Here is a 26670-nt window from a genome sequence, read left to right on the forward strand (position 1 = left end):
AATTGACATAACATGCCTCACGGCACAGGGAAGGGGGTTCCTCGCTCGACTGATGGAGGGAAGTCGCGCCTTCTAGATTGACACAATTATATTAGGTTACATGATCTAGGGATAGAGGGTCTTTGGGTCGAGGTGTAGGAGGCGACTTCTTTCCGGCCATAGTTGCACGAAACGGCCGTTTCGGGCCAAGAAACGGCCGTTTCGGGCGAAGAAACGGAACCTCTGAAATGGAAATGCCGTTTTGGGTAGAAACGCTGTTTTGTAATACTTGTTTTTTCCAAAAACCCCCAAATCGCCTTTTTTATGCGAAATGGCGCATGTTCGTCGCTTTTTCCGTCTCGGCTTCGTGTTACTTGCTGTGCTGCAGTTGTCCATCCATCCTACCTCACGCTCACCTCTCCATCCCCTCTCCCAGAGAGACCTCTCTCGGATTCTTCACCTTCTTCACCTTTACTACATTTGGCACCTGCTCGATCGACACTCGAGCGATTGTGGATGCGTTTTTGATCGGTACTTGAAGTGTGCAAAAATCCCCAAGTTTTGAGGGGAAAGGACATGCGAAAGTGGATGCCTGATTGCTTGAGGAGCTGCACGTGCAAAATTGGCTCTTTCTAGCTGGGACTGCAAAAAATAGCAAGCAACTCGTTTCTACTAGCCAAGAGGGCGTTTTGAGAGGGATTTCAGTCCTGCTGTAATTGCGATTTACTCTGGGGACAGCCCTTGTTTTGGCCCCTAGTGTGTGTGTTCTCTCCGCCCCTCTGCTCCTGCTCCTCCTACACTGCAGCTCCGCCTGCCCCTGCTCCGCCTCCTCCCCTTCCACCCCGCCTCCTCCACTCCAGCCACCTGCTACCATTCAGCTCCCCGCCATCCCTCACCCACCCCCTCTCGACCCATCAGCTACTCCCTCTACCACTAAGCCACCCCCCCTTCCCTAGTAGCCCCCCCGCCTGCTCTCAGTCTCCCAGCCTACCTACAACACCCCTGCCACCTCCCATCATGGGGAGGGAGCCCATCATGCTCCCACTCCCGCTCCCGCTCCTGCAATAAGACTTGCACTGAACACGGATCAATCAAAACGCAATGGGAAAAGGTGGCAAGGATACAGATGAAGCCGCAAAGAAAAAATAGACACAGCTGAAACTCGAAGATGTGAACACATGATACAATCGCAGTGGACTTGGAGTGGACAGCAAAGCAAAGATGGGGCCCACTTCCGCCTCAGTTTCAGCCACAGCCTCAGCTTCAGCACCAGCTCCAGCCTCAGCTTCGATTTCAGCTACATCGCCTACATCCTCATACTCAGCCTCAGCCTCAGCCTCAGCCTCAGCCTCAGCCTCAGTGTCAGCTCTAGTTCCAATTCCAGCTCCACTTTCAGTTCCACTTCTGCCCGCAGCCTCTACTGTTACAGCTACTGGCTCTGATATACCCCTACCCATGACATCGATCGCCCCATCCTCCCCTAGGACTGAGGGGTTGTCACTGACACCATCTCTTCCTTCTTCTCCCGCTACAGTTCTCTCCCCGGTTATGACACCTACTTTGGAGGGGTCGTACACTTTTCTGCAGTACTCGACCTTTCTCTCCTCTCTGCCTCTCAGTCAACCCACAGTCCCTCACCCTGCTGGGATCACCTCATCCCCCCCATACCGCACCCATCTTACCCAGTCATCACCTAGTCTCCAGTCTCTTACTTACACTTTCAGGCCACAATCCTATCAGTACCCTTTAGAGCACGGACGAGATGACCCATTGGAGGCTTGGGAGTATTTGCTGATGGAGGTCCAGAGCATCCGAGAGCGCGAGAGGGAGCTGTCACGCTTCACACAGGAGCAGACACGCTTCACCCAGGAGTAGGCACGACTCATACAGGAGCAGTCTCAGGCTATCCGAGTCCAGGCTGATCTTATTCACGAGGGATACAAGAGGGGTTCGAGGATCAAGAGGAGTCGTAGTCCTTTACAGATCCATACTTTTGGGTATCATCTCGGTGGAGCAGAGAGATTCACACTCCAGGTTTCTTTGGATTCGGATCCAACACATTGATAGGCGGGATTTGTTTATCACAGTTTGCTACTTCCCCCCGAGACCTCCCGCTTTGCTAGAGATATTCGAGGGAAGGATGAGACATCCCCATTTGTTGCTCTTTATCAGTCCATCGTTGACCTCTCCAACCGCGGGAAAGTCCTCTTAGTTGGGGACTTCAACGCGAGAACGTGCGCTCGTCAGGTACCACTCCTCGACTTCAAGGATGATTCCACTCTACTGCCAGACATTGCCCTTGAGGAGGTAGGTATGCTACGAGTTTCGGTATGCTACGAGTTTCGGCTGACAGACGAGGATCGTTCACATCCTATGGACAGACACTATTAGACCTCGGCAAGATACATGATCTTATTATCTTTAATGGTCTTGATAGATGGCCCGCATTAGGTGGCTTCACTTACTTTCCACATGGGGGAGGCTTCAGTGTTGTGGATTACATCATGGGATCTCGTGCCTTCACATCTCGCATCACTAACTTTACTGTAGCACCTCTCCCTCCAGGGGCTGATCATACCTATCTTTAATTTAGCATTTCTACCCCCGCCGCACAACGCTTTCTACCCTGTGAGCTCCTACTCCACTTACCATGATATACGCTTTGATCGCAATCACTCACCTACTTACTCTGGTCGTCTGTACATTCTTCTCGCATACATTGACTTTATACCCTTACTAGAAGACCGTGCTGCCCTAGTCACTCACTCACTACACGAGACTGCTCTTCACGCCTTCCCTCACACCACCCACTCCACCCGTCCACCACCTCTTGGGACCGTACCTTGTAATAGCTGGTACGATGATGAGTGTAAGGCTTTACGTCGTCAGCTTAGATTCGAAACAAAAAACCACCTTCCGAGCGAATTAGAGACGATACGCGAGTACCATCGTATGGTACGCAGGAAGAAACTTGACTTCGTGCGTCGAAACAAGGAGGAGCTACTGAACATTCAGGTGGGCTACTGAACATTCAGGTGGGATCATGGGACCATGGACCACATTCTCGCGCTCAGATATATCATTGAGGAGGCAAGGGCACGGAAGCAGAGGATTTACTATTGCTTTGTGGACTTCCGCAAAGCATTTCACACCGTTCTAAGAGCCCGGATCTTACGACGCCTACAGGATATGGATTACGAGCAGGAGATCAATTGGGCTGTCATGGCACTTTATGAGTGAGTTTCAGGTAGAGTCCAGACAGGATCTAGATGAGCAGACGAGATCATGAGCACTATCCGGGTCAAACAAGGGTGCCCATTGTCACCAACATTGTTTGGCCTCTACATCGATGATCTCGAGACAGTGATGCAGGCACAGGGTGGGGTAGGTTGCTCTCTCCTTTAGTGCTAGTCTTCATCATGGCTGAGTCTGCCCTTCACCTCCGGAGTGCCGACAGAAACTCAGTATGAGGACTTTAAACTCAGTATGAAGACTTTGTATAAATGGATGCTCAAGTATGTGTGGGTGTGTGGATTTGTATGTGTGAGAGCATATTTTTATACTATGGTCTACAGGCGCTGATGACGTCAGTGGGGATGTCATAGTAGCTAGTCCCTGCTATGCATGATGGAGTTTATGGTTTTCAACCTTGTGAGTGACTATGATGAAATTGAAACTGCACTATGTTGTGTTTTTAGAGGATGAGTTTGGGAATGTTCCTGGATTCATCTAGGTATAGGTTGCTCTCTCACGAGCATGCTGATCCGGATATTACTTTATGCAGATGGCGTGGCTCTCTTGTCGTCCTCAACAGAGGACACCTTGACGCACTATAGTCCTTTTGTGAGTCTCATGATTTAAAGGTCTTGGGTAAAACCAAGGTTATGATCTTCAGTACATCCTGATTCGTCACGCGCAATGAGCATTTCACTTTTGAGGGTCCCCTGTTGAGGTAGTTTCATCATACACTTATCTGGGGGTCGTCTTTTTCGGACCCACCTTCACCATGAGACCCGCGATGCAGGCGCGCTTGAGCAGAGGATATGCTTCATTGGCTAGACTTGAGAGACAGTGCTTCCACTCTCATTTTCAGGATCCACGGACCAAAGGGTTACTCTTTGACTCCTTGGTCCGCCTTGCAGGGATGTATGACAGCCCATGTTGGGGACCAGATTTGTCGGATACAGAGTGGGCTAGGGTGGAGTGGCTACAAGTTCTCATGTTATCACAAATGATCTGTGGTAAGCCATCTGTCCCTCACCAGAGCGTTCGGGTAGAGTTTGGGTCACCCCCATTACAGCTAGATGCTACATTTCAGGTCATTACATATCTGTATCGAGTCAGGGAGTATGGGGATTACACATCCGGGCGTAGTAGGATACCATGGCTAGCACTGTCCTCTTCTATGGCACTTGCAGCAGGGGGAGATCAGAGGTGTTGGTATGCACGCACAGAGAGATGGTTTGCAGGATTAGGGCTCCACATGGACAGACTACCCTCTTTCCAGTACAACATGGATGCTCCTTTCTCTCCCCTCCTATCACACGAGGTCAACCAAGTTATCCGTGAGGATCTACTACAGCTACACACATTCCGGACTTGGTTGGTGGGCCCGAGTGATCTTCCGATGAAGCTGGGTTTCTACAAAGATCACTTCTTACATATCATAGCGGAGGGTTTCATTGATCCACCAGGATACACGCAGATCACCTACCCCACTCGTTAAGGATCTCCCTTAAGCAGTTCCGGGTCTCTTCACACAAACTTCGTATCAAGAGCGGCCGAGCAGAGCACTGGCCACTTAATGTTCTGAAGGGTGTAATATGTTGGTGAATTTGGGTCAATTCCCCACCTGTGAGCCCCCAAATCAGGAGAGCTCAGGGGGTTGACACCACAAGCACATTTGAAAGTAGGTGAATCTGTAGAGGGAAGGGGTAAGGCTGCCATGTGGGCAGCAACATGGCTGCCACATAGGCAGCACCTAGATCCTCTCATAGGACAAGTCCAGAAGGCTGCCACTCGTACAGCAGCAACAGAGGCAGGTACTGGTAGTCATGAACAGCAGCAACAGGTACGGAAGGAGGCATGGAGGCTACATCAGGCTGCAGCAGCCTGCGCAGGTACAGACTACAGCAGTCTGCATGCTGGGGTCTGCAGGGCTGCGCAAGGGCTGGAGCAGGAAACAAAGGTCAAGCGCCTGCAGATAAGGGCCTATTTATAGGCTGAGGTACTCGGCAGACTGACAGACTGCCTACTAAGACTCAGTCTATGAAAACAGACGAGCCACCAGTCAGCTGGTTCCAGGGGCATTCAGCTCGATAAAAGGGCACCCTTCAGGGGGGATTCTTCAGGCCAGTCTCTGGGCATACAGCCTCCTCCTTGGTGCAGACCAACAGACTCCTGCAGAGCATATGGGAATGCATGTGTGCTACAGACGAAGTTCTCACAGTTCAGAAGTCATTGGACAATCCACAAGCACACAAAGGGGGCAGATCTACCCAGAAGAAGAGCCAGATCATGGTGCAGCAGACTCACCTAGAACAGCCACTGAAGTACACTGAGGACACGTGGTGATCTAGGAGAGGTAAAATCAGCAAACAGAGCCTTTCCTTGGTGGCTTACCTCAGCGCTTGCTTGCTGAAGGTGGTCACAGTTCTAGCTATATTTTGTACTTGGATATTACTCTATTTGTTTGGCTGAATATCTGTGTGTATTCTCTCCATATCTAAAGTGTTCTCTCTATAAACACATGGAATGAGTTGTATTCCATTTACCTAGATGAATCCAAGAACATTCCCAAACTCATCCTCTAAAAACACAACATAGTGCAGTTTCAATCTCACGATAGTCACTCATAAGATTGAAAACCATAAACTCCATCACGCATAGCAGGGACTAGCTACTATGACATCCCCACTGACATCATCAGCGCCCAACAGTGGGTGAATACCATAGTATAAAAGTATGCTCTCACACATACAAATCCACACACCCACACATACTTGAGCATCCATTTATGCAAAGTCTTCGTACTGAGTTTCTGTCGGCACTCCGGAGATGAAGGGCAAACTCAGCCATGACGAAGGCTAGCACTAAAGGAGAAGGCTAATCAAAAAGTAGTCCAAATCTCTTCATTCAAGCTACAATTGCTTGTGAAGTCTAAACGATTTCATTTTAGTCTCTCCCAAACGAGCATCTAAATCTAAATCTAGCTAGTAGGGCAACGCACCATTTAAGATAGAAAGAATTATCGCAATACCATTCTCTATCTTGATATCTCGGGGTATATTTCCATTGCGTGAGTAGTGTTGGCCCTAAGCAAGCAGCCTACCTCTAAGTTTTCCAACATAATACATATACTGAGCAAATCTCTAATCCGTACATCTTTGAAGTGAAATCTGAGAGTAGTGAGGAACCTTGGAATCCTATGACTCTAGTAGAGATTTGCCGCCCTTGTCTCTGACACACAGTTTCCCACCTAACACTCGTGATGATTTGTTGCAACATGTAAAGATAAGGTGTCATATATGCGCTCCAGAACACTTGCATGCATCACATGCATATGGAAAGAAAACATACGCATTACTATTAAATTTGTCGCAGTTAACTTTCAATTTGCAAGAGTCATACCAATTTACCACTATTCACCTCATCCACCTTTTTTCTCTATGGTTACATTGAAAACTCTTGCTTTTAAAGTTTCAACTTCAGCCACTCTTTTGTTACACCCCATGGGTAGCTCCTAGCATCCGCCATTTTAATTTAAAGAGAGGCTGACCTCTTTCCTCAAGGGCATTCGTCTCTAAAAAGGGTTGAGCTAGAGAGCTCACAAGGTCAAATTTCTGATTTGGAAATAGAGAAACACAATGCTGTTACATCAGAGTTTTCATATGATACAAGCAAGAATTTTTTTTATATCAGAACTCTCTCACATACCAGAAAGTTATAGCATGGCTCAGCCCATCCATGATGTTTGAACTAAGTTTTGGGAAAATCTGACCAAGCAAAGCATGGCTCAACTCGTGGGAATCTCCATGATGTTTCAACTGGGTTTTGGGGAAATCTGCCCAAGCAAAGTTTTGGGAAAGTATAACAAAAGGGCTAAGTATATTAATGTTTATGAATTTTGATTACCCTAGTCCTTGCATCTTAGTTCAAGGAGAGAAGTGTGTTGTCTTCCTGTCATTAACAGCAAACATATATAGTTCACGCATGGTTTGAAAAGTTTATTTCAAGGCAAAGATTTCAATTAAGAGTGTGTGAAATCAGTTTTCACACAAGGAGAGAGGTCTCCCAACTGATTCCACAGCAACCAGTTCATATGATTTTAGAGTGGCAAGTGTGGATATCGTCTTTCTCACCAGTTAGTTTACATCATTCCCAGCAAAAAAAAGCAACAAGGTTCATCGTGTGCTTTCAAGGTGTTTTCCATCTCAAAGATTGTCTAATGTCAGATTGACATTGGACAAAGTGGATTCAGGCACGAAAAGCAAAGAGATGCTTTTGTGGTCCACAATCGTTCTCCTATTCCAGACAGAGGTGTCACAGAAAGCAATCTGCTTTTGAAGATCCAATGTGGGAAAACGGAGCAACATTTATAATATACCTTTGTAAGACTCGAATATATCCAATCATATAAATAAAGTTGCTAAAGAAATTTTGGAAAGACTACCAGAGACGATGCTATCAACATCCAATATGGGAAAACGGAGTAACATTTATAAACTTGCTAAAGAAAATTTAGAAAGACTACCAGAGACGATGTTATCAACATCTACGGCTAAGTATCTCTTTCATGTTTATAAAATTTTCTTATGTTTATTTGAACACCTAACCCTTGTATAGCAATGCAAGGAGATGAGCGTATTGTTTTCTTGAGTTTGTGTTCACGAAGACACTCCTCTTGAATGAGAAGCTTATGTAGCGTGATATGCTCACGTATTGGTTATATGGCAGTCGTTTATATGCACACAATGATCATTGCCAAGTGTTTTCTGCAACTGCTTTTATTTGGGACTTGACAATCAAAGATGGATTTGGGGCTTTTATAGCCAATCATACGGCTGATATGGACAAGTAAGAAAAAGAACTTCCAGCTAAAGACGTCGAGGGGAAACATAGAACCCTTGGAAGAAAGTTGTTAAGGCGGAAGCACAGTATGCATCTTTTGGAAGCACTACTACCATCATAATTGCAAGAGGCAAGGCTTGTGTAAGCCAAAGAAGCAGCAGGCAAGTCCACAGGAGAGAAAAAGAAGGGCATGTATTTGCCAAGAAAGGAAGGCGTGTATTTGCCAAAAAGAAGGGCACGTATTTGCCAGGAAAAAGAAGTGAGTGTATGTGCCAAAGAAAGAAAGGCATGCATTTGCCAAGAAAAAAATGGGCATGTATTTGCCAAGAATGAAAGGCATGTATTTACCAAGAAAGAAAGACATGCATTTGCCAAGAAAAAGAAGGGAATGTATTCGCCAAGAAAGAAAGGCATGTATTTGCCAACCACACAAAGAGGAGCTGAGCGACAAGGTAACTAGCAGGCACTTTGTCAAGCTCGAGACCTACTTGGCACTAGATGCCAAGTAGGCGGATGAGGAGTTTTCCTCAGAGTATCCATAAGGACTTTTTCAATTGAGGACAGCTATTAGAAGTCGAGGGGGTGTCGCAATATTCTACTTCTCCCAAGAAATAAAGAGATATCTTTTATTTTTTACTCCGATCAAAGAGAGTCGAGTTTGGTCAACCAGTTCCATTTTCCTTTGGTAAATGTCCAAGAACTAGAATGCATGCTTTAGCTAACCTTTAATGGGTTAAAGTGTTGGATATTGTTTATTAATTGTGTAGGACCTTGGAGAGTGCAAAAAAACACAAGATTTAAGAGGAAAGCACAAAAAGCAGGTCCTACAGGAGAAAAGCAAATATGGAGAGCCCAATTTGGGGGAGAAGGCACATGGCAAGGGGACAAGCAACCTAAAAGAGGACCCACAAAGCTCAAAGCGCCTTTTTCGAGAAGGAAGCTATTGCTTTCTACGAAAAGTCGCACTCTTTTGGCTAAAAGCATGCCAGCTTTTTGGCTGCATGGCAAGTTTATAAATTAGAGAGTAATCCTACTCTTTGTAGGGATGAGAATCCAAGTTGTATCATCTTCATGTTCCTCCATGAGCCAATTGTAAAAGAATTTTCTAGCAATCAAGACCTTCAGGGGGGGCAGCCCTTATTTCTGGCCCCTAGTGTGCCCTGCTCTCTTTCTCACTCCCTCTCTATTGTGATTCAAGTCCATCTCCATCGTTAAGTTTTTCTTGTTGTACGGAGTTTTCAGTCAGTATTTAAAATCGGTTTTTCAGTGCTAAGTGCTCAGATTTGCTGTGTTATAGCTCAAGAAAGGTTTCGAAAGGCCACAAAGATATGGGCATCTGAGGAGCTCACTCTACGCAGCTCAAACAAAGAGCCACTGAACTTAAAAAGTGAAGGAAGCCAAGAAAGCAAGCAAATTGATGGTGTATAGGGAGGGACAAGCGCTGATTAAGGAATTCAAATCTAAACCTAAAGACTGTCAGTCTTACACTGATGTAATAAAGATCATCCCATAATAGGACTAGAACACAGATATGCAGTATGAAAATTTTAGGAGCTGCTCTATGCACTCAACACGAGCTACTATGTGCACTCCCTCAACTCTCTACTACCCAGATGTAGTAGCTACTCTTTTTTGTTGTTTTTTGTCTCGCAGGCCTGTGAGGCCTCCTTAATATGTTAATCTCTCTCTCTCTCTCTCTCTCTCTCTCTCTCTCTCTCTCTCTCTCTCTCCACGCAAAACACACACACAAATTGTATATACACATACATACATACATACGCACATATATACAAATACATTAATCTACACACACACACACACAGAGCTCTATCATCGTCACGTGCTACGTCAAAAGCCTTGAGTCAATTAGTAAAATCGCATGTTTGGAGCAAGATCGCTACTCTATGCTCTGAAACGAAAGCTCAACATGGTGCAGAAGGCAATAACTTAGCCACTTTGAAAAAGAAGTCTCACATCAGACGCAACAATTCTCAGTTCATTAGGGCTTATGACACTTCCAAGCTGCACAAACATAATTAGGCTTGGGTTGTGAATGGACCGAAAGACCAAAAACTTTGGCATTCCTCTAGAGATAAGCGTTATAGAAGCTAGATTCAAAACCATCCTTTCTAATGAGATAAAGACCTTGTACTCCTATGCCTAGATGAATCCACAAACATGCGAAAACTAATCCCCTGAGAACACAACAAATAGAGTGGTTTCAATCTTAGAACGGTCACAAGGTTAAAACATGAACTCCAACACGCAGAGCTGCGACTAGCTACAATGAAAACCCCACCGATATCATCAGTGCCCAGTGGTGGGTAAACATATGCTCTCACACATACATCTCCATGCATCCACACACACTTGAGCATCCATGTATACAAAGGTCTTCATACTGAATTTCTGTTCATCACGTACCTTGGACTCCTATCGATTATTCTGTTCTAAAAACAAACTTTGAGATTAATTCTCCAATGGCTTTTTAAAAGCATGAATCCTTTTAAGGTAGTGAAAATTTTGTACTACAATAAAAGTTCCTGTAGAAACCCAGTAGGAATGATTACAGTATATACAACGACGACGGAATCTTAACTAAAGAACGTCACAAAAAGAACATCTACTAAGGATGGCTTACATTTGCTCTAAAAGGACTCTACGGATATCGGAATAATTGAAGGCCTTCTGTAATAAACTTCATGTACTTCCAAGTTCCCACTCCCTCTCAATCACAAAGTGCACTCATAACTTGAGGTGATCTTAAACCTCTATAGTCAATATATTAACTTAAAAAATCTAGTACAGTAGTTCTCTTGCAATGGAAGATAAGAACCTGAGAGTTCAAAATCTTCTCCAACAATGGCGTCAATTGAGTACGATGTATTACTTAATTGAAATTTTGATATCATTTCTCTAATCTTCTATTTCTCTAGGCAAAGGTTCTAAAGTTTTGAAGAGCAAGAAGAAACGAAGGTAAGACCACTGATGGGGCGCAGGGGTGGGGGGGGGGAGGGGGAGGGGAAAGCAACAATACTATAAGGAAAACAAACTATGTAATCAGCAAAGCCACAAATCGGCACCTTTTGGAAGATATAAGTGTTGGAAGTATCAAAGAAACGTGTAGGTTATGCGCGTACATGTTCAAACCCTGAACACTATATAGTAGCCAGTTTGAAAATGGCTACCTTGCAAGATCGAGGTTGCAAAATGCTCAAACAATAAACCTTAAAGAAATAATTAAGCAAACATACGTCTCATGAAAATTAATTGCAACACCTTTCCTCGTTGATAATTTCAACATATCAATTTCTCTACTCTGGTAGCCTACAGGTTTAGATGTCCTGTCATTTAGACCGCCTTCAATAAGAGTACTCACGCCTCCAAGCGTGCCACTTTGCATTGGTATATATGGGACCTAATGCAAGCCATACAATATGCAGAAAAGAGTGATTTTGCAGACAAAGCGTTAAGGCAGAGAGACATTCAAGGAAGCAGAACACTCAGCTCTGCTCATCAACAGAAGCCTCCTATTAGTAGGCTAGCCTTTACTTGAGACCTAATCGGTGATTAAACGTCCTCTGGTATGCTTGATCTCCTCCTATCACTGAAGATACATTGTATTTGAAAGAAACATGGCGTTACACCATGACGGTGCATAAAACTGTATGAACTGTACCGCAGCAGAGCATACCAGCAAGGCCAAGCCGAAGCTCCAGGTCTTCGTCATCTAAAACTGGAATATGTACAGGGCGATTAGACCGAGAGCAGGCAGAAGACCTGGCCTGCACAGAGCACCAGTGCAATCTCTGTTCAGAACTCTCAGGCCTAAGTGTAATCCAACAGTGGAAGTTTCGTGGACACCGATTTCCTTTGTACAAACGGATTTCATGTAATCCGCGCAACAGACAGGCAAGAAACTTCAAGTCCAATAGAGCTGCAAAGCAACAAACCTGAGCAACCGATCTGGGTGACGACACACGCACATCGTCATCGTCATCTTCAACAACGATCGTTATAACCTGGTTAGATAGCACTGTAGTCTTCGATAATCCGAGCCTCAAGTCCAGATCTTGGGCTCGCCTGCGTGAAGACCTGCCATTAGAAACGCTCCCATCTTCGTCTGGTAGACTCATGACTACCAGTGGCGCAATTCTGAAAGAAGGCGCCTATGAAGAAAGATAAATCTCGGGCAACAGTTTGAGTTGCGCAAGCTTATATACGGATAAGCAGTCGTCGTTGACCATCAGCGCATCCCACAGCTACCCACAGTCCGAGAAAGACGAGCAGAAACTAACCCAAGCTGCGCAAACGAGCAAAGCAGAGTCAGAAACTATGAAACAAGTATGCCAGAGCCTCTAAAATTAACCAATTGAGCTGGAGAAAAAGGAGAGCGGCAAGTGCGATCATCCATTCTTGCGAATTGGGGAATCATTCATTAAGGATGAAGGAGCAAGACGAAAAAATGGGGGAGGATATGATTCTCCAAGTGCAAATGAAGCGAAGGAGGGAAAGATGGGAAAGGCAGAGAAGAAGAAGGGGGAGGAGAGAACCTGAGGAACCCTAATGTAGCAGAAGCGATGGCGAAAATGAAGAAGATGAAGATGAAGAAGCAGAAGAAGAAGAAGATGAAGAAAAATGAAGATGATGAAACAAAGAGCCCAGTCCCACATTTAATTCCACTTTATTCCCCTTTCACGTCCGCCCTCTTTTCCCCCTTCTACCTTTCAAGTGTTTACACTACACACACACACACACACACACATACACATACACACTCTCCAAAAAGACTCTCGCTTTCCTTGCCTTTCTTTACTCTCTTCTTTTCCACCCAAAAGTGGGAACACCACCTCGGACCTCTCCACAGCTCTCCCTTGTCACCATCTCCCACCCATCTCCACTCCCCGACCGACCCTCTACCCATGTTGAGCTTCTTTCGCTATCTTAGTTTAGAGTCTGCGTCTCGCTGCTTCAACTGCCAAAGCTTTCCTTGCCTAAATATTGGAGGAGGATGGCACGAAATGCACATGTCTGTACGGTCAAATGTTCTATTTTGGCTCTAAACTATGAAGCTTCTTCCCCTATAATCTAACTCCAGCTCTAAGACCAAATCAATTTCATTCTCTAGTACTAGTAGTGCAAGGCACTACTTGAGGGAAGCCCTCGATGTAGCTCAACCCTCTCCCTTTCATGCGGCCATAATCACTTTTGCCATGAGGCACCTTAACATTCTCTAGTACTAGTAGTGCAAGGCACTACTTGAGGGAAGCCCTCGGTGTAGCTCAACCCTCTCCCTTTCATGCAGCCATAATCACTTTTGCCATGAGGCACCTTAACTCTCTCTCTCTCTCTCTCTCTCTCTCTCTCTCTCTCTCTCTCTCTCTCTCTCTCTCATATTGCCTCATTCCTGTATTTGTTTGTGTGTGCATCTATCATATTATCAATCCACTAAGGAACCTGCCCCACTAAGCAACCTGCCTTTCTATTTCATGTTCGAAGCATTATACATGCTTATGAATTAAAATTATCATGTTATCTATATCTTAAATCCCTTTGCAAAAGTTAGGATTTTTTTGATCATAAATGTGAATTTTCTTTTTAAAAAATAAAGTCATAATTAGTTTCATTGCATGTGTTTTCTCTACCCAAAGTTAGGAAATAGAGGCATTCAGGCACCCATATGTGAGGCGAGTGTTGCTCATTTAAATTTAGAAGTATAGCAAGTAGACTATGCTATAGGATATACGAATGATGAAGCCAAGCGCTAGGTATAGCTTATGTGATATGAACTCAATATATAGAGTTACATCTCATGTGCATCAACACGTAGATGTTTCTTGGAAATCAAACTTTTAGACTTAAGTGTTGCCAATGTGTTTACATGACCTAACTATAATTTAAAGCTTGCATGGTGTCAACACGACTTCCTTCACACACACCAGCTTACCTAGGCTCATGGGCACTCACCTCCCTGCAAGAGTTCAATAGCTTACAACTTACATGGTTGTGGGGGATTTGTCATACTTTTATAGATGAGGCCACTATGAACAACTTTAAGGTCGATGGGTGTTGAGTAAAGCTTATGGCATACTACCTCACCTATTCAAAATAGAACCATTTTTTGGGGATAATTCTCACCACATCATAAGGGTATAATGTGCATTCCATAGGGATTCATTGGTGTTCAATTATCTTGCATTGTTTGCTTACTATAGTAAAGAACGTTTGTAAGCTCCTAAGACTTTTGTCAAGAAAAAGTGCATAACTTTTTTTTAAAAGGTTAGGATGCACATAAAAGTGCTACTTTGAGGAAAGGTAATTCAAGTAATAATCCATTATGCACGTGAAATAAAGAACAAACTTTGTAGTATAGATGTCAATCATGTGGCATGAGAACTCCTTGAAAGTTCATGGCATTACCATGTGATGCATACATTACTTATTAAGCTTAGTAATATGACATAAGAATATAAGACTAAATATTATATTTCCAAATGAGAGCTAGTAGGGATGTTGACGAGATCTCATCCCTACGTGCCTTTCTCTGCTCACATGTGTGAACTATATATCTCTAACATATCTTTTGATATGGTTGTGCTTGTTCTCAATATGCAAATATGTGCCGATTATCTTAATTAATCAATGAGTAGTTTACAACCGTTGAAGGGCAAGAGGGTAGTTTTTAATCGTGTTCCAATATTTTAGTCCTTGCTTGTACAGTGTGCTGAATGATTATATAGATGGGAATTACACCATTGCCACTTTGATAAACTAAGAACTCACCAATAAGGATGGTGGTAAGACTACACTTAACATACACCAAGATGAGAGTGTAGTGAATAGAAGATTGATTTGAAGGAAGAAGATATTTGAAACTAATTCTCTTGCTAGTGGTGCCCTTCATTCATCTCCCTAGGGACTAGATGATATCATGAAAGAAATCCTCTCTCTCATGCATGGAAAGGAATAAAATGAACAGTGTAGAACATCGTAAAACAAAAAGTAGGAGTCAAGACATTGGGTTTTTCCTTACATAGTTAGCATATTCTAAAGACATAGGGTTTTTTTTTACATAGTTAGCACTTTCTGAAGGGTGGGATCAGGTTGTTGAGGGGCAGCTACTAATTTTTTCCCTTTTTGACCATCTTGCCCTTGCTTTCTATTAGTGGGTGTAGCATCGTGGATCAAAACTAACGTGTAGAAAAGATGAAAGTGATCAAATGAATAGGTCCATCCAATCGAAAAGAATCACATGGGAAAGATAAAGCTAAAGTTATACCTAGTCATAATAGAGGTGAATCTTATCCTAATGTAATTTATCAAAAGCTAGGAAAGTGGACTTGCAAGCATGTCCTTCATTATGGTATCAAAATGGATGCCCCAAAGGATGCTAGGTGAGAGCAATTTATCTCACCTCTCTAGCCATGTTTATCAAGCACACACTAGATCAATTCTCCTCAATGGGTGGAACATCCCATTGCTATAGCGAAGAAATTGGTGATTTATTAATAAAGCTATATTCTGAATATTCTGTCATGTTCTAGGGTGTTGTTAATCTGCATCCAAAGGGACAAGGCATTGAGCTCAATAGTCTTTTTTTTTGCCAACTGGATCTTTTCTTTCATTGGTGCCACCTTTTATCACATTCGGAGCCTATGCTCCAAAATCAAAGTGAATTATATGTAATTGGTGATTATATTTATATGATCCATGACCTCTATTTAAACGTTGACATATATCATACTTTATTTTCATGAAAAGGGATCCCTATAAACAAAAGTGTTATTAAAGCAACTGGTATGCAATGCACATTGCACATCTTCTATATCTTCAAGGGATATATGCCAATGAATGATTTAGGTCAAGTTGGATGCTTGTACTACCAACTTGCTTTTCCTTATTTTATTGAGGAGTATTCAATTACCAACAACTTTGTTGTTCTATTATGCAGTTTTTTCAACGAGAATATTGCACATTGCTATCATGGATACATTGTCCAGCTAATTACACCCAAGCCATTTATCATATTTACTACATTGATGAAACAAGTTTAAGGTGATATAAATAATTTATAGCCAACCAATTCTAGAAAGGCCTATTTGTGGAGTATTGGTATTTCATTTTGATGATTGAACGGTTGACAATAGCTATTCAGATCAAGGCAACTATTACCTAAATACAATAATATGAGCATCTACCCAAAACTTCCACTCAAATGTATCTTTCTTTCAATATGCAAAGTAAAACATATAATATTTGGAATGGATAACGATACGTCCCTTCAACTATAAGTTTTCAAGTTTGAATATTGTTTGCAATGCCCTATCCACATCTTTCAAGGGCGCATCATTCCATGTTCTAGGTAAGATTAGATGTGTGCCCCATTAGTGCCTTCTTGGTTTCCTTATTTTACCAAGTGGAATTCATTTTCCTACTCCTTTGTGATACTTAGTTCCTTTTGTTTCAAAGGTTGATTGGATATTCCACATATTGGAAATGGGCAATCCTAGATGGTCAATGATATATGGGACTCATTACATTGAGCTTAGACCCATTAATTAGTTAAAGCTGATATTTACAAAATCACATGCGATCTTATTCTTCAAGAAAATGGCATGGAGACATTCAACAATTGGTGGACATGTTATCTAAGTTGCATGTAAAATACAATATCATGGCCCTTGTATTTTGGCTTATATGTCTCTAGAAATCATCCCATTACATTTATGAAATATCATTACAATGATATTTTCTTCTTTATCTAGGTTTTTTAAAGTTGAGTATATCAATTTTAAGTTGTCTTCCTCATACCATTAGTTAAAAACTAATTAGCTTCCCTTTCTAAGAATCAATTCATTTCTTCCTTATGTGATACCATTTACATCAAATGCATGGGTAGATAGCCATATGTTGGGTATGTCATCCCACTAATTTTATGCATAAGATCATATACTTTTGGATATATAGTAATGTTTTTATATCTTGACTTTGGGCCTTTGAATTTTGTGAGTGACTTTAATGTGACTTTTGTGGGTAGATTAGGCCTCCAAACACATTTTCTTTATAGCATCCCTCCTCTTCTATATTCTTTATAGCATGTTGGGAATCTCACCAATTATGCATTAAGATCATATACTTTTGGATATATATTAATGTTTTCATATCTTGACTTTGGAGCGAGTAAATTTTATGTGACTTTTGTGGGTATCTTAGGCCTCAAAACACACATTCTTTATAGCATCCCTCGTGCTCTATAGTAAAACAAGACAATTTGTAGCCTCAATAAAGCTTCATAGCAACACACACACACGCGCGAGTGTGCAAGCAAGCAAGCAAGAATAAAAAAATGTGCATGTGCATACACACATGCAAACACACACATTTTTTTACCATGGTTCTCATAATACAATTGTAACTTTTCCCTCCATTTACAATGCATTTTTTGAGACGTAAGAGGCAAAGGGTTTTTAATAATACTCTATCATTTTGAAGGATATATTTTTCCCAATATTTTATTCTTATACTAAATGTTTTAATGACATTGGGGCATATACACATCCTACTCCTTGCTTGATGTGTTTAATTGCTAAATTTTGATCTCATTGGACCTTACACTTTGTGGGGCCTTGAATAGATTTCATTTTTCTATTTAAGGGCTCACATAAAGCTTAACTTCTTTGATCTCTAAATCATTAATACTATTAAAAAGTTTGATACGAGACCTTGATATCATTTCAAACACTTTTAATGACCTTTCTTAAGTGGGTTTTTAACTACAAAATTATCCACTATAGAAAGCATTGCCTCTAGTATTGTTTCAATATTAAAGATGGCTTTACACTTCTTCTTATGCCTTTGGCTTGGATGCGTCAATTTTATGAGCAAAAACCTATGAGCAGGTTTATCCGAGCGTGTTTTTCAAGAGATTTTTAAAAATGTTTTTCTTTAGGAAACATGGTTTTTACACTTTTATTTTCACTAGAACTAGATCCCTTTATCATAAAAATATACAAACTAGTCACTCATTCATTTTTACACAACATAATTTTCTTATTTAGAGACATCCCTTTGTACCCCTGTTATTACCTTAAAAAAGTGTTGATTCCTTTAAGAAACATTCCTCATAATCACTCTCAATGTAATAATACTATGCATATATAATTACTTATTAACACATTTATATCATATGGCAATATCTTTTTAGTGTTTTTATAGCATATTTATGGACATGTTTCTAAAGAAGTTTAAATTACTATAAATAAGTATTAACTTGGGCTTATATATCACTCTCATAAAATACATGTAATATTTAATACTATATATGGAAGATTTTCCAAAATATAACTTCGTAGATGTGCTCAAATGGGGTGTTCCGATCAATTTGAGTGGTTGAATGACTATATTTGGACATTGGATATGAAAGTTATGTCACTTTTAAAAGTGCTGTCCAAGGTAGTTTCGCCAGCGAAACTACCTTGGGAGACTTGCTTCAAAGGGGTTTCGCTGGAGAAACTACCTGGATGGCTTGCTTCAATGAGTTTTCTTTGAAGAAACTCTTTCATGAAGATAGGTTGAGAGAGGGTTTTCAATGTCACCCCCTATTACGTAAAAGTTGTAAGAAGGATCATAAGGGAATTTTCATAGAGAAGTCTACTCTACATGTGGGTTTCTTCAAAAGCCATCCCATTATGCTCTCACCATTCCTACAGATTCACCTAAAGATTTTTGTATAAAATAGGCATTGCTATAATACTTTGCATATTTCTAAGTGAAACTATGTTTTCTTCTAATCGATTTTTGCCATATTTATGCATAGTTGGAAGCTTTTTTTTTCCTTCGCTCGGACGCTCGGAAGATTTCGCTCAGAAAATGCTCGTCCCCCTTTGGCTTGGACCTTCACAAACGAGTGGTAAGGCAAATCCTTTCCCCTATTCTTTACATGTGGTAGCCTTGGTCCCTTTTTTGCTAGACTTTGTCATTTTCTCCCATTTATGGGGAATTTAAGTTTGGCCTTTAGGAGGAATTTTTGGTTCCTTTATTAGGGCATTAATCAAGAATGGTTATCTATTTTTAATACAATTTCTAGTCCTTAAAATCTTAATCACTAATCTTCCTTTTTAAAACCTTAATTTTCCAGAGAGATAAGGGTGACTTCAAGTTCCTGTAGGATTTTCTCTTGAAAAAAGGCATTCCATTGGCTCTATATGGGCTCAAGATCAATTTTCTACTCGTCACATTTTCTACAATAGAAATTCTTGAGTTTTTTTGGCTTCGACATTATAAGTTTGAGTTATAAAAAATTGTAGTAAGGCACTTCCATTTTGGTTTATTCAAAACATGGATTGACATTTTGGTTTCCTTAGTGCTTGGCAACCTATCAATGTTTCGTCAAAGTTATGGACTTCCTTGCCTTCTTTTTTTTTCCCCTTATATCAAACACCTTAATAAAGTGCCACTTTGGTTAACCAAAGGAGCACTTTGCAAAATAGCCAAGACAATTCAAGTTACTTTTGGCTTGTTGTTAAGGTCATTCCACTTTCTTCTAATATTTTTTATTTTCACCCACCTTAGTTGCTTTGCGTATTGTTAGCATTTGCAAATGTGCATGAGGATTTAGATTGACTATGCGGGATGTTTATTTACTTATTGTCCGATGCATGCTTTGGTTGTTTATCTTCTACACCATTGCTAATGCCATTAGCTATGAGCTTTGCTTCATACGTTTTTTGGCAAACTTGTCTTTTAGGCCACCACCTCCTCTATTTTGGGCAAGCATTCTTGAGAAAGATATTATGGAGAAACTTTTAATCATCCATGAGTAGAAGCTAAGATGTAGATACTTAGCTCTATATGGGTTCAAGATCAATTTTCTACTCATCACATTTTCTACAATAGAAATCCTTGAGCTTTTTTGGAAGCATATCACCATTAATTATGCCAAAGAAGCCTTGACATTCAAACTGCCTAATGAAGACGATGATTTGCAAGAGCCAACCCATGTTAATTGTCATGACTTGTTTGTAAAGGGAGCTTGTTGCTAGACTAGGGTTATGCCACAAGCAATGCCAAAGATCAAGACATGTACACTTTTTCTACTTCCTGTATAAACAAATACAAATGAAGACCTTGGACACCTGCATGCCAAGAGAGCTGGTCTAAAAAGCATTGAAGGCGACTCTAGGTTGGTGTTTTGGAAATTGAAAAAAGATCTCATGAGCCTCTACTCCTTACTTTAGTAAGCCTATTTTTGGAAATGGGAAAAAGGTCAATAGATTTGAAGCAGGTTGCTTGCTTTTGCAAGCATAGCTTAGAAGATCCCTTAGCGAGTTCACAATTCAAAAGCCCTAGATGATATGTGCATTCAAAAGATTGAATTTAATATGCTTACTATACATAGGATTTTAGTAGTAATCCTTCACAAACTTTGAAAATTTTTCTAACGTTCAATTTAAAAATCCATTATATAAGCATATGATATGAAAAAAGTGTAAAATGACCAATTTAGAAACTCGCTCTTATGAATGCATGTGCTATCTTCTATGTTCCTAGCGAATGCCAAAAGGCAAGGCTCTTTTTCAAACAACAAGATGACCCAACATCATTTTTTATTATTTGTTGCCTCCTTTTGGCCCATTTTAAAAGTTTTACAATTTTAAAAACAACATTTTTCTTTGTAAAATTCTTTAATTTCTAGGTCAATTTTTACAAGTTCATGGGGCCTTTTATTGTATTTTGATTTGGCAAACTCTCTATCTTCTTTTTTAAATTATATGCATCCACATTTATTGATTTGGGTCATTTCCAAGGCTTAATCTTAGGATTTAATAAACCATAGATGAGTTAGTACTAAAGGCTTTAATACATTGTCAATGGAATCATTGGCTTATTAACACAAGAGGTCTATATCATGACAAATTGTCATAGATGCTTATAACTCACGTTTTTTAAACATATAAAGGGTTTTATATACTGTTTAATAGTACAACTCTTTGATGGAGATAAGTCTTGCATGGATATGTATCTCTTTCTCCAATCCTAGAAAGAGTAAAAGATCTTTATATTATTAAAGAGGAGATGGTAGCCTTGATGAATTTATTTTGTAAAAAACAATAGAGGGAAGATTACTATGACCAACGGCTACCTTTACCTTTTGCCTCATCGTACTTTGCAAATTATTATTTTTCATAGTTGTGACATAAATAACAACTGAGGATAGTCTTTTCTACTTGTAGTTTGAGTATTTGCAATGAAGTTATAAGTGACTGGTTGTGTCTTCCTAGATGGATGCAAGTTATGTCTACCCTTTAATTTTTGGATTAATGGTTTGTAAAGGACTCAGAAGGGCCTCTTGTGCAAGATCATTATAGTTTTTTTTTTGAAGAACTTTGTTAATTTTTCTAGAGCATTGTATTGTGAATCAAAGGTTCTTGATGTATTTTTCAAAACACACTCCCCTCTTTAACAGAATGCCCCTTAAAGCTTTTACTTTTTTAGTTTTCAAAGAGATGAAACTCAAAGACACATTATTTTCTCTCTCTCTTTCTTGTGTGTTTCACATTTTCTCATGGCATAATGACATAAATAGATTTGAAACATGATTTGACTCTCCCTGCCGATACTATAGCAACTTAAGCTTCTTAGCAAGCATCTATCCTACTAATGGTCATGCCAACATACAAGTGTTGGATTTGAATGAACTCAAGGAGGTATGTAATTCTTCAATTCACCTACTATACAACTCCCTAATTGGTGCAAGTTGTTTCAATTAGCAAATCATAATTAGAATTTGGTCATCGACTAACTTGTCTTGGTACTTGCTTTTTTGGAAAAGCTTGTTCATTTTGATGTGGACATACGTGAGGCAAAATTAAAGTTTAAGATTATATATCTACTTTTTCTATGGGAGACATAGCGTTATCCCCATGGAAACTCCTTCTTAGCAAGAATTGGGGGCCATCTTTGAAAACCTTAAACTATTTCCACAAATTCAAGCTTAAAAACTTATCTATTTTACACTTAATCCTCTTATTCTTGATAGGATTTTTGAAGATTATCTTAGCAAGATGGTCTAAAAAGCTTGGGAGTTTGGAACTCTTTTCACTTATGAGTTTGTTTCTATTAATATGTGGCCAATCTTTGAACTTTGTTTAAAGATAGCGAAATGTTAAATTGTATGCAATGGGATATTAATGAGCAATTAAAATGTGAAGGCCCATGTTTACTCCTCACCAATTTTATTATTGTTCAATTGAACTAGAGAAATTGCCTTCCTAAAAGGAATCAAAATGAAACAATTAAGGTCTGCAAAAATGAACACAAAACCAAGAGTATGAATTTCCTTAGTTAAATTACAGAACATCCTTAGACCCTTTGTCAAATGCATATTTGTTAATTCATTTAATGGCATGTTGGTAGGCCATGCTATAAGGTCTATACACAATACTATTGAAGATCTAAATTTTCTAGAAGGGCCACTAAGATGTATATTTCATGGCCCAATATTGTGATGGTGTTTCATGTTCCTTCCATTGGTATCAAGGTATGCTCTTTGATTTGTTTACCTCATAGGAGATATAGCTTGTCCAAATATGATAAATATGAAGGATGCTCTTTTTAAATCGATAGAGGCAAGGAAGGGATCCAAGTTTAGTAGCATACTCTATAAGAATGGGAGAATCATCATAGTAACCTTGATGGCAAATCCACCAACAATGGAAAGACCAAAGGTAAAATTCAAATACGAGATGAGAAGGTGAAAATTGCCACTTGCATTTGCAAAGCTTTCTATGAAATGGAATATTGTAATGCAACATTTGATGCAACAGAAAAAGGATTACTTATTGTAGGCTATAGGATGAATAGCACTAATGTAGTCAAGATCCCATTTTTCAAAAGATGGTTGTGAGAAGATAGGGCGGGGTTGAAGAGGCATCCGGGCTTTAGGAGGAGAGTTAATGTCCTTTGGCATACATCACACCTTTTGGAATATTTATTTGGATCCTTGAATAGAGTGGGCCATCATAGCCTAGGTTGGGTAGGGCTAGGTATCTTGTGGGCAGTGATGTCTACTACAAAGTGTTAGCCCACCAAGACACAATAGCTTTTTTGCAACACTAATATCATCTCTTCACCGACATACTTTCTCATTATGACGTCCTTGCACATCCTTTCATGTACATCATGTTATGCTTTGAGGGTGCATTTTTCTATAACAATCTCCATGCTTCAAGTCTTTGTGTGAGATTGTATTGAGCCCATCCAATGTGGCTAGGAGGGTGGCCACCTCCTCACATCACATTGTGAAGCTATTTAGTCTAAAGAGAAATGCATTAGCTATGCTCTAGGTATGTTACCTAGTTTGAAGAGAGATGCATCATGTATGTTATCTAGTTTGAAGAGAGACTATTAACACGCTATATTATGACCTTGGATTAGTATTCAAAAATATGTTTAGCATAAGGTAGTTGTTCAGGATCTACTAAAGGGACACATATGAAACATTATAACCACTTGGAATAGTTTTTGGCTAATAGGATATCTGCACATGGTGCACGGGAGAGAGGGATCTCTTGAATATGTGATTTTTCAAATCTATATCTATTGTTCTGATCATATGAAAGCATGTGGATTCCTTCTCCATATTCTATGCTCTTGTTGTTGTTTATATCCCTATTGATTATTGATTCTACAATCTAAAATGAGAGAGAGAGAGAGAGAGAGAGAGAGAGAGATTATTTGCCAATGCATATATGGAGTAGCGTGAGAAGAGCACCATGCAATGACAAACCTTTACACTACAACCCACTTAATCTGAGTTTCCCCACAGAGTGCTAAATCCTGTGTGTGTGTGTGTGTGTGTGTGTGTGTGTGAGAGAGAGAGAGAGAGAGAGAGAGAGAGAGAGAGAGAGAGAGAGAGAGAGAGAGAGGGAGGGAGGGAGGGGGGGAGGAGGGAGGAAGGGAGGGAGTTTGATTATCTACTACTGCTTGCATATATGGAGTATGTTGAGAAGAACATCATGCAATGACAAACCTTTGCACTACAACCCACTTAATCTAAGTTCCCCCATAGAGTGCTAAACCTTGTTAACACAGGCGATCCTATGAGTTCAAAAACTCAATCAAGTTTGATGATTGTGGCCGAACCATAAGGCTAAGATTCTGGTGAACCAACAACATGAAGAAGATTGTGAGATAAGGTTGATAGATGTAGTCAAAAGAAAGTGGTCTTGGGTCTACTTAAGAGATTTAGATCGCTCCAATCTAGAGTCTCAAAAGGAGGCCGGTTTTGACATTTTCGAACATCTACAAAATAGGTATTGTTTAAAAATTTTGTCTAAAACCTAAAAGTAAAGAGAAACATGGATATGGAAATGCGAATGCAAGAGAATGAATGTATGAGAATAATAATGGTGAAGACCCTGTATCCAAAGAACACTCTTGCAAGTCAAACTCTAAAGAGAGCGACTGCAACAACAAGACAATGAAAAAGGAACTATCAGTGGCATGATTAAACTTGAAGGTCCACTCAAGGTGGAAGGTGTGGTTCAAATGACATCCCAAAAGTATCGGAGGTAGAAAGACCAAAAGATCAATTTAGAGAAAATTCGAAGATTAATGCTATTTTTGGTACAAGCAAATTGGATTAAAAAAGGATTTATCACTACTTACCTTTTAATCTTTCTCAAATTACCAACGTAGATTAGAAATATATACCACTAGATCTTCCAATACCCAAAGAACCAAAAAACATGATCACTAAGGATTTTGAGGACAAAGCAAAGAATCCTGTGATGAACGTCATAAGAAAACCTGGATGAAGAATCCAAAAAAGAGGAGCAACAGAATCTAGTCGAAAGATCTGAAAAACAAATAGATGATTCGAACGAAGAATCTGAATTTGAAGGTGAAGAAACTCCATAACAAAGATTCGGGGAAGATAAAGAAAATTTGGACATAGAGTCCAAGCAAGATGAAGGCAACCTAGCTTTTCACACTTTGCCTAATAGCCCAAGAGACAAAAGAGTAGATTTGGAATCTTTACCATCCACACGCTTAATCCTTTCAACTTATTTGATTGTTTGACAATTTGAGTTCTTTCATCTTTTGACTCGAAGGTAAGGATTGCATGCACTCTTGCTTTTCCAATAATAAACTCTAGGTCTTTCCATTCAACTCATGGTAAAGCTTTGCTAATTTTCTCATGAGTCTCTTCATAAGAGTCTTTCGCTATGTACTAGTTGTTTGGTAAATCTCCAATCCTGAGCATTCTTGAGTTGCATAGTCTATCAACTTGCTCTTGAACTTCCTTCTATAGTTGAGTAGACATATGTGTATCTAAGGAGCTCTTTACTTCTCCTTTGAGCTTAACTTGGATCTCTTCCTTGAGCTTCTCATGATCTCTTCCATTTGACGAAAGACAACTTCACCATGAGCTACAATGGGGCTTGCCTTTTCTAGTTTGCTCTCAGCCACTTTTACTCTCTCTTCTGGCTCCTCGAACTTTTGCTTCAGCTCATTGTTCTCCTTTTTGAGAAGGAGAACTTGTTGTTATAGAAGAATAATGACCTCATTTTCATAGTGTTAGGCAAGGATGAAGCTACTGTTGCAGAATATGAAGGCTGCTTCTCTTGTTTCTTGTCCCCTATAAAAGAAAAAATAGTATGCTAGTACCCCCTCTGCTTGTGACTTTCACTGGCCAAATGGCAGTTTCTGTAGCATCTTTGTCTATAGTTTGTGATGTCTCCTGTACGTCTAGGTTTCCATTGTCTCTACAACCTTGGCTAAAAATGCTAGGACATGTGACTAATACTTAGTTGACAGAACTCTACTTGTTTTTAGAGGGGTGACAAGTCTTGCTAAGGAGGTTTCTTGTCCTTATAGCCAGCCTATTGTGCATCTTGCTTGAGGAATGAGTCTATCATTCCTCAAGGAAGAAGGAATGCATCCACCAACATGTCAAACATTCAATGCAACTACTATCTCAAGTTTGGAAGCTACAAAAGAGATTTCTGTAAGAAGCAGTATGACCAAAGAGGTCAATCTAGTAGCAATAATAAAGATAATTTTTATGGAAAAGAAATCGTCGTGGTGGAGATCCAAGTCACAATCATTATGCCAATGAATAGTAGACAATGTATCATGCAAGTGAGGATATGCATAAGATTGAAATAGTGTACATTGGCATTGATTGCAATTCCAAAGGGGAATGCAGCTATAAAGTTAATTAAGCAGATCAAGATTCCTAGTACAAAGATAGTGGTGCATCATCGCATATGACAAAGCATCAGGAATAGTTCATAGAGATGAAATCATTAGGAGGACCCAAGAATGTTATCTACATTGCAGATAACACACCAAACCTATACAAGGGAAAGGCATAGTCCATATGAACAATTTCATTGGTACGAAAGGATTGGTGAAAGATGTACTCTATGTTTAAAGCTCAACAAGCACCTTTTATCAATTAGGCAAATGACAAAACACAACTATCAATGGGGATGAATGCACAATCAAAATAAATCCTTAGAACATAAACTAGTGGGAAAAGCAATCAAGAATGGGACACTTGTTCAGGATGTGAGCTTTAGTACTAGACTTACATGCCATGTCAACTCAGTAACA

The 26670-nt window shown here is 40.3% G+C and overlaps 1 protein-coding gene across 4 annotated transcripts in view; it reads right to left on the reverse strand.

Annotated features, from left to right (window-relative positions):
* LOC147893013 (uncharacterized) overlaps positions 1-12692 on the reverse strand; it is a 31714-nt gene extending 19022 nt beyond the window's left edge. For all 4 annotated transcript variants that reach the window (XR_015542390.1, XR_015542391.1, XM_087387813.1 and 1 more), the window contains exons 1-3: positions 12603-12692; positions 12003-12352; positions 11744-11834 (exon numbers count right to left, since the gene is read on the reverse strand). Coding sequence is in view for 2 of the 4 variants with exons in the window: in XM_087387813.1 (XP_087243939.1) it covers positions 11744-11834; positions 12003-12185 (274 nt within the window). In the remaining 2 variants the exon portion in view is untranslated. The remainder of the gene's footprint in view (positions 1-11743; positions 11835-12002; positions 12353-12602) is intronic.
* Positions 12693-26670: the final 13978 nt, after the last annotated feature.

The sequence above is a fragment of the Dipteris shenzhenensis genome, chromosome 16, assembly GCF_047967505.1.
Source record: "Dipteris shenzhenensis isolate YYH24624 ecotype China chromosome 16, Dip_SZ_1.0, whole genome shotgun sequence".
NCBI classification, from domain to species: Eukaryota; Viridiplantae; Streptophyta; class Polypodiopsida; order Gleicheniales; family Dipteridaceae; genus Dipteris; species Dipteris shenzhenensis.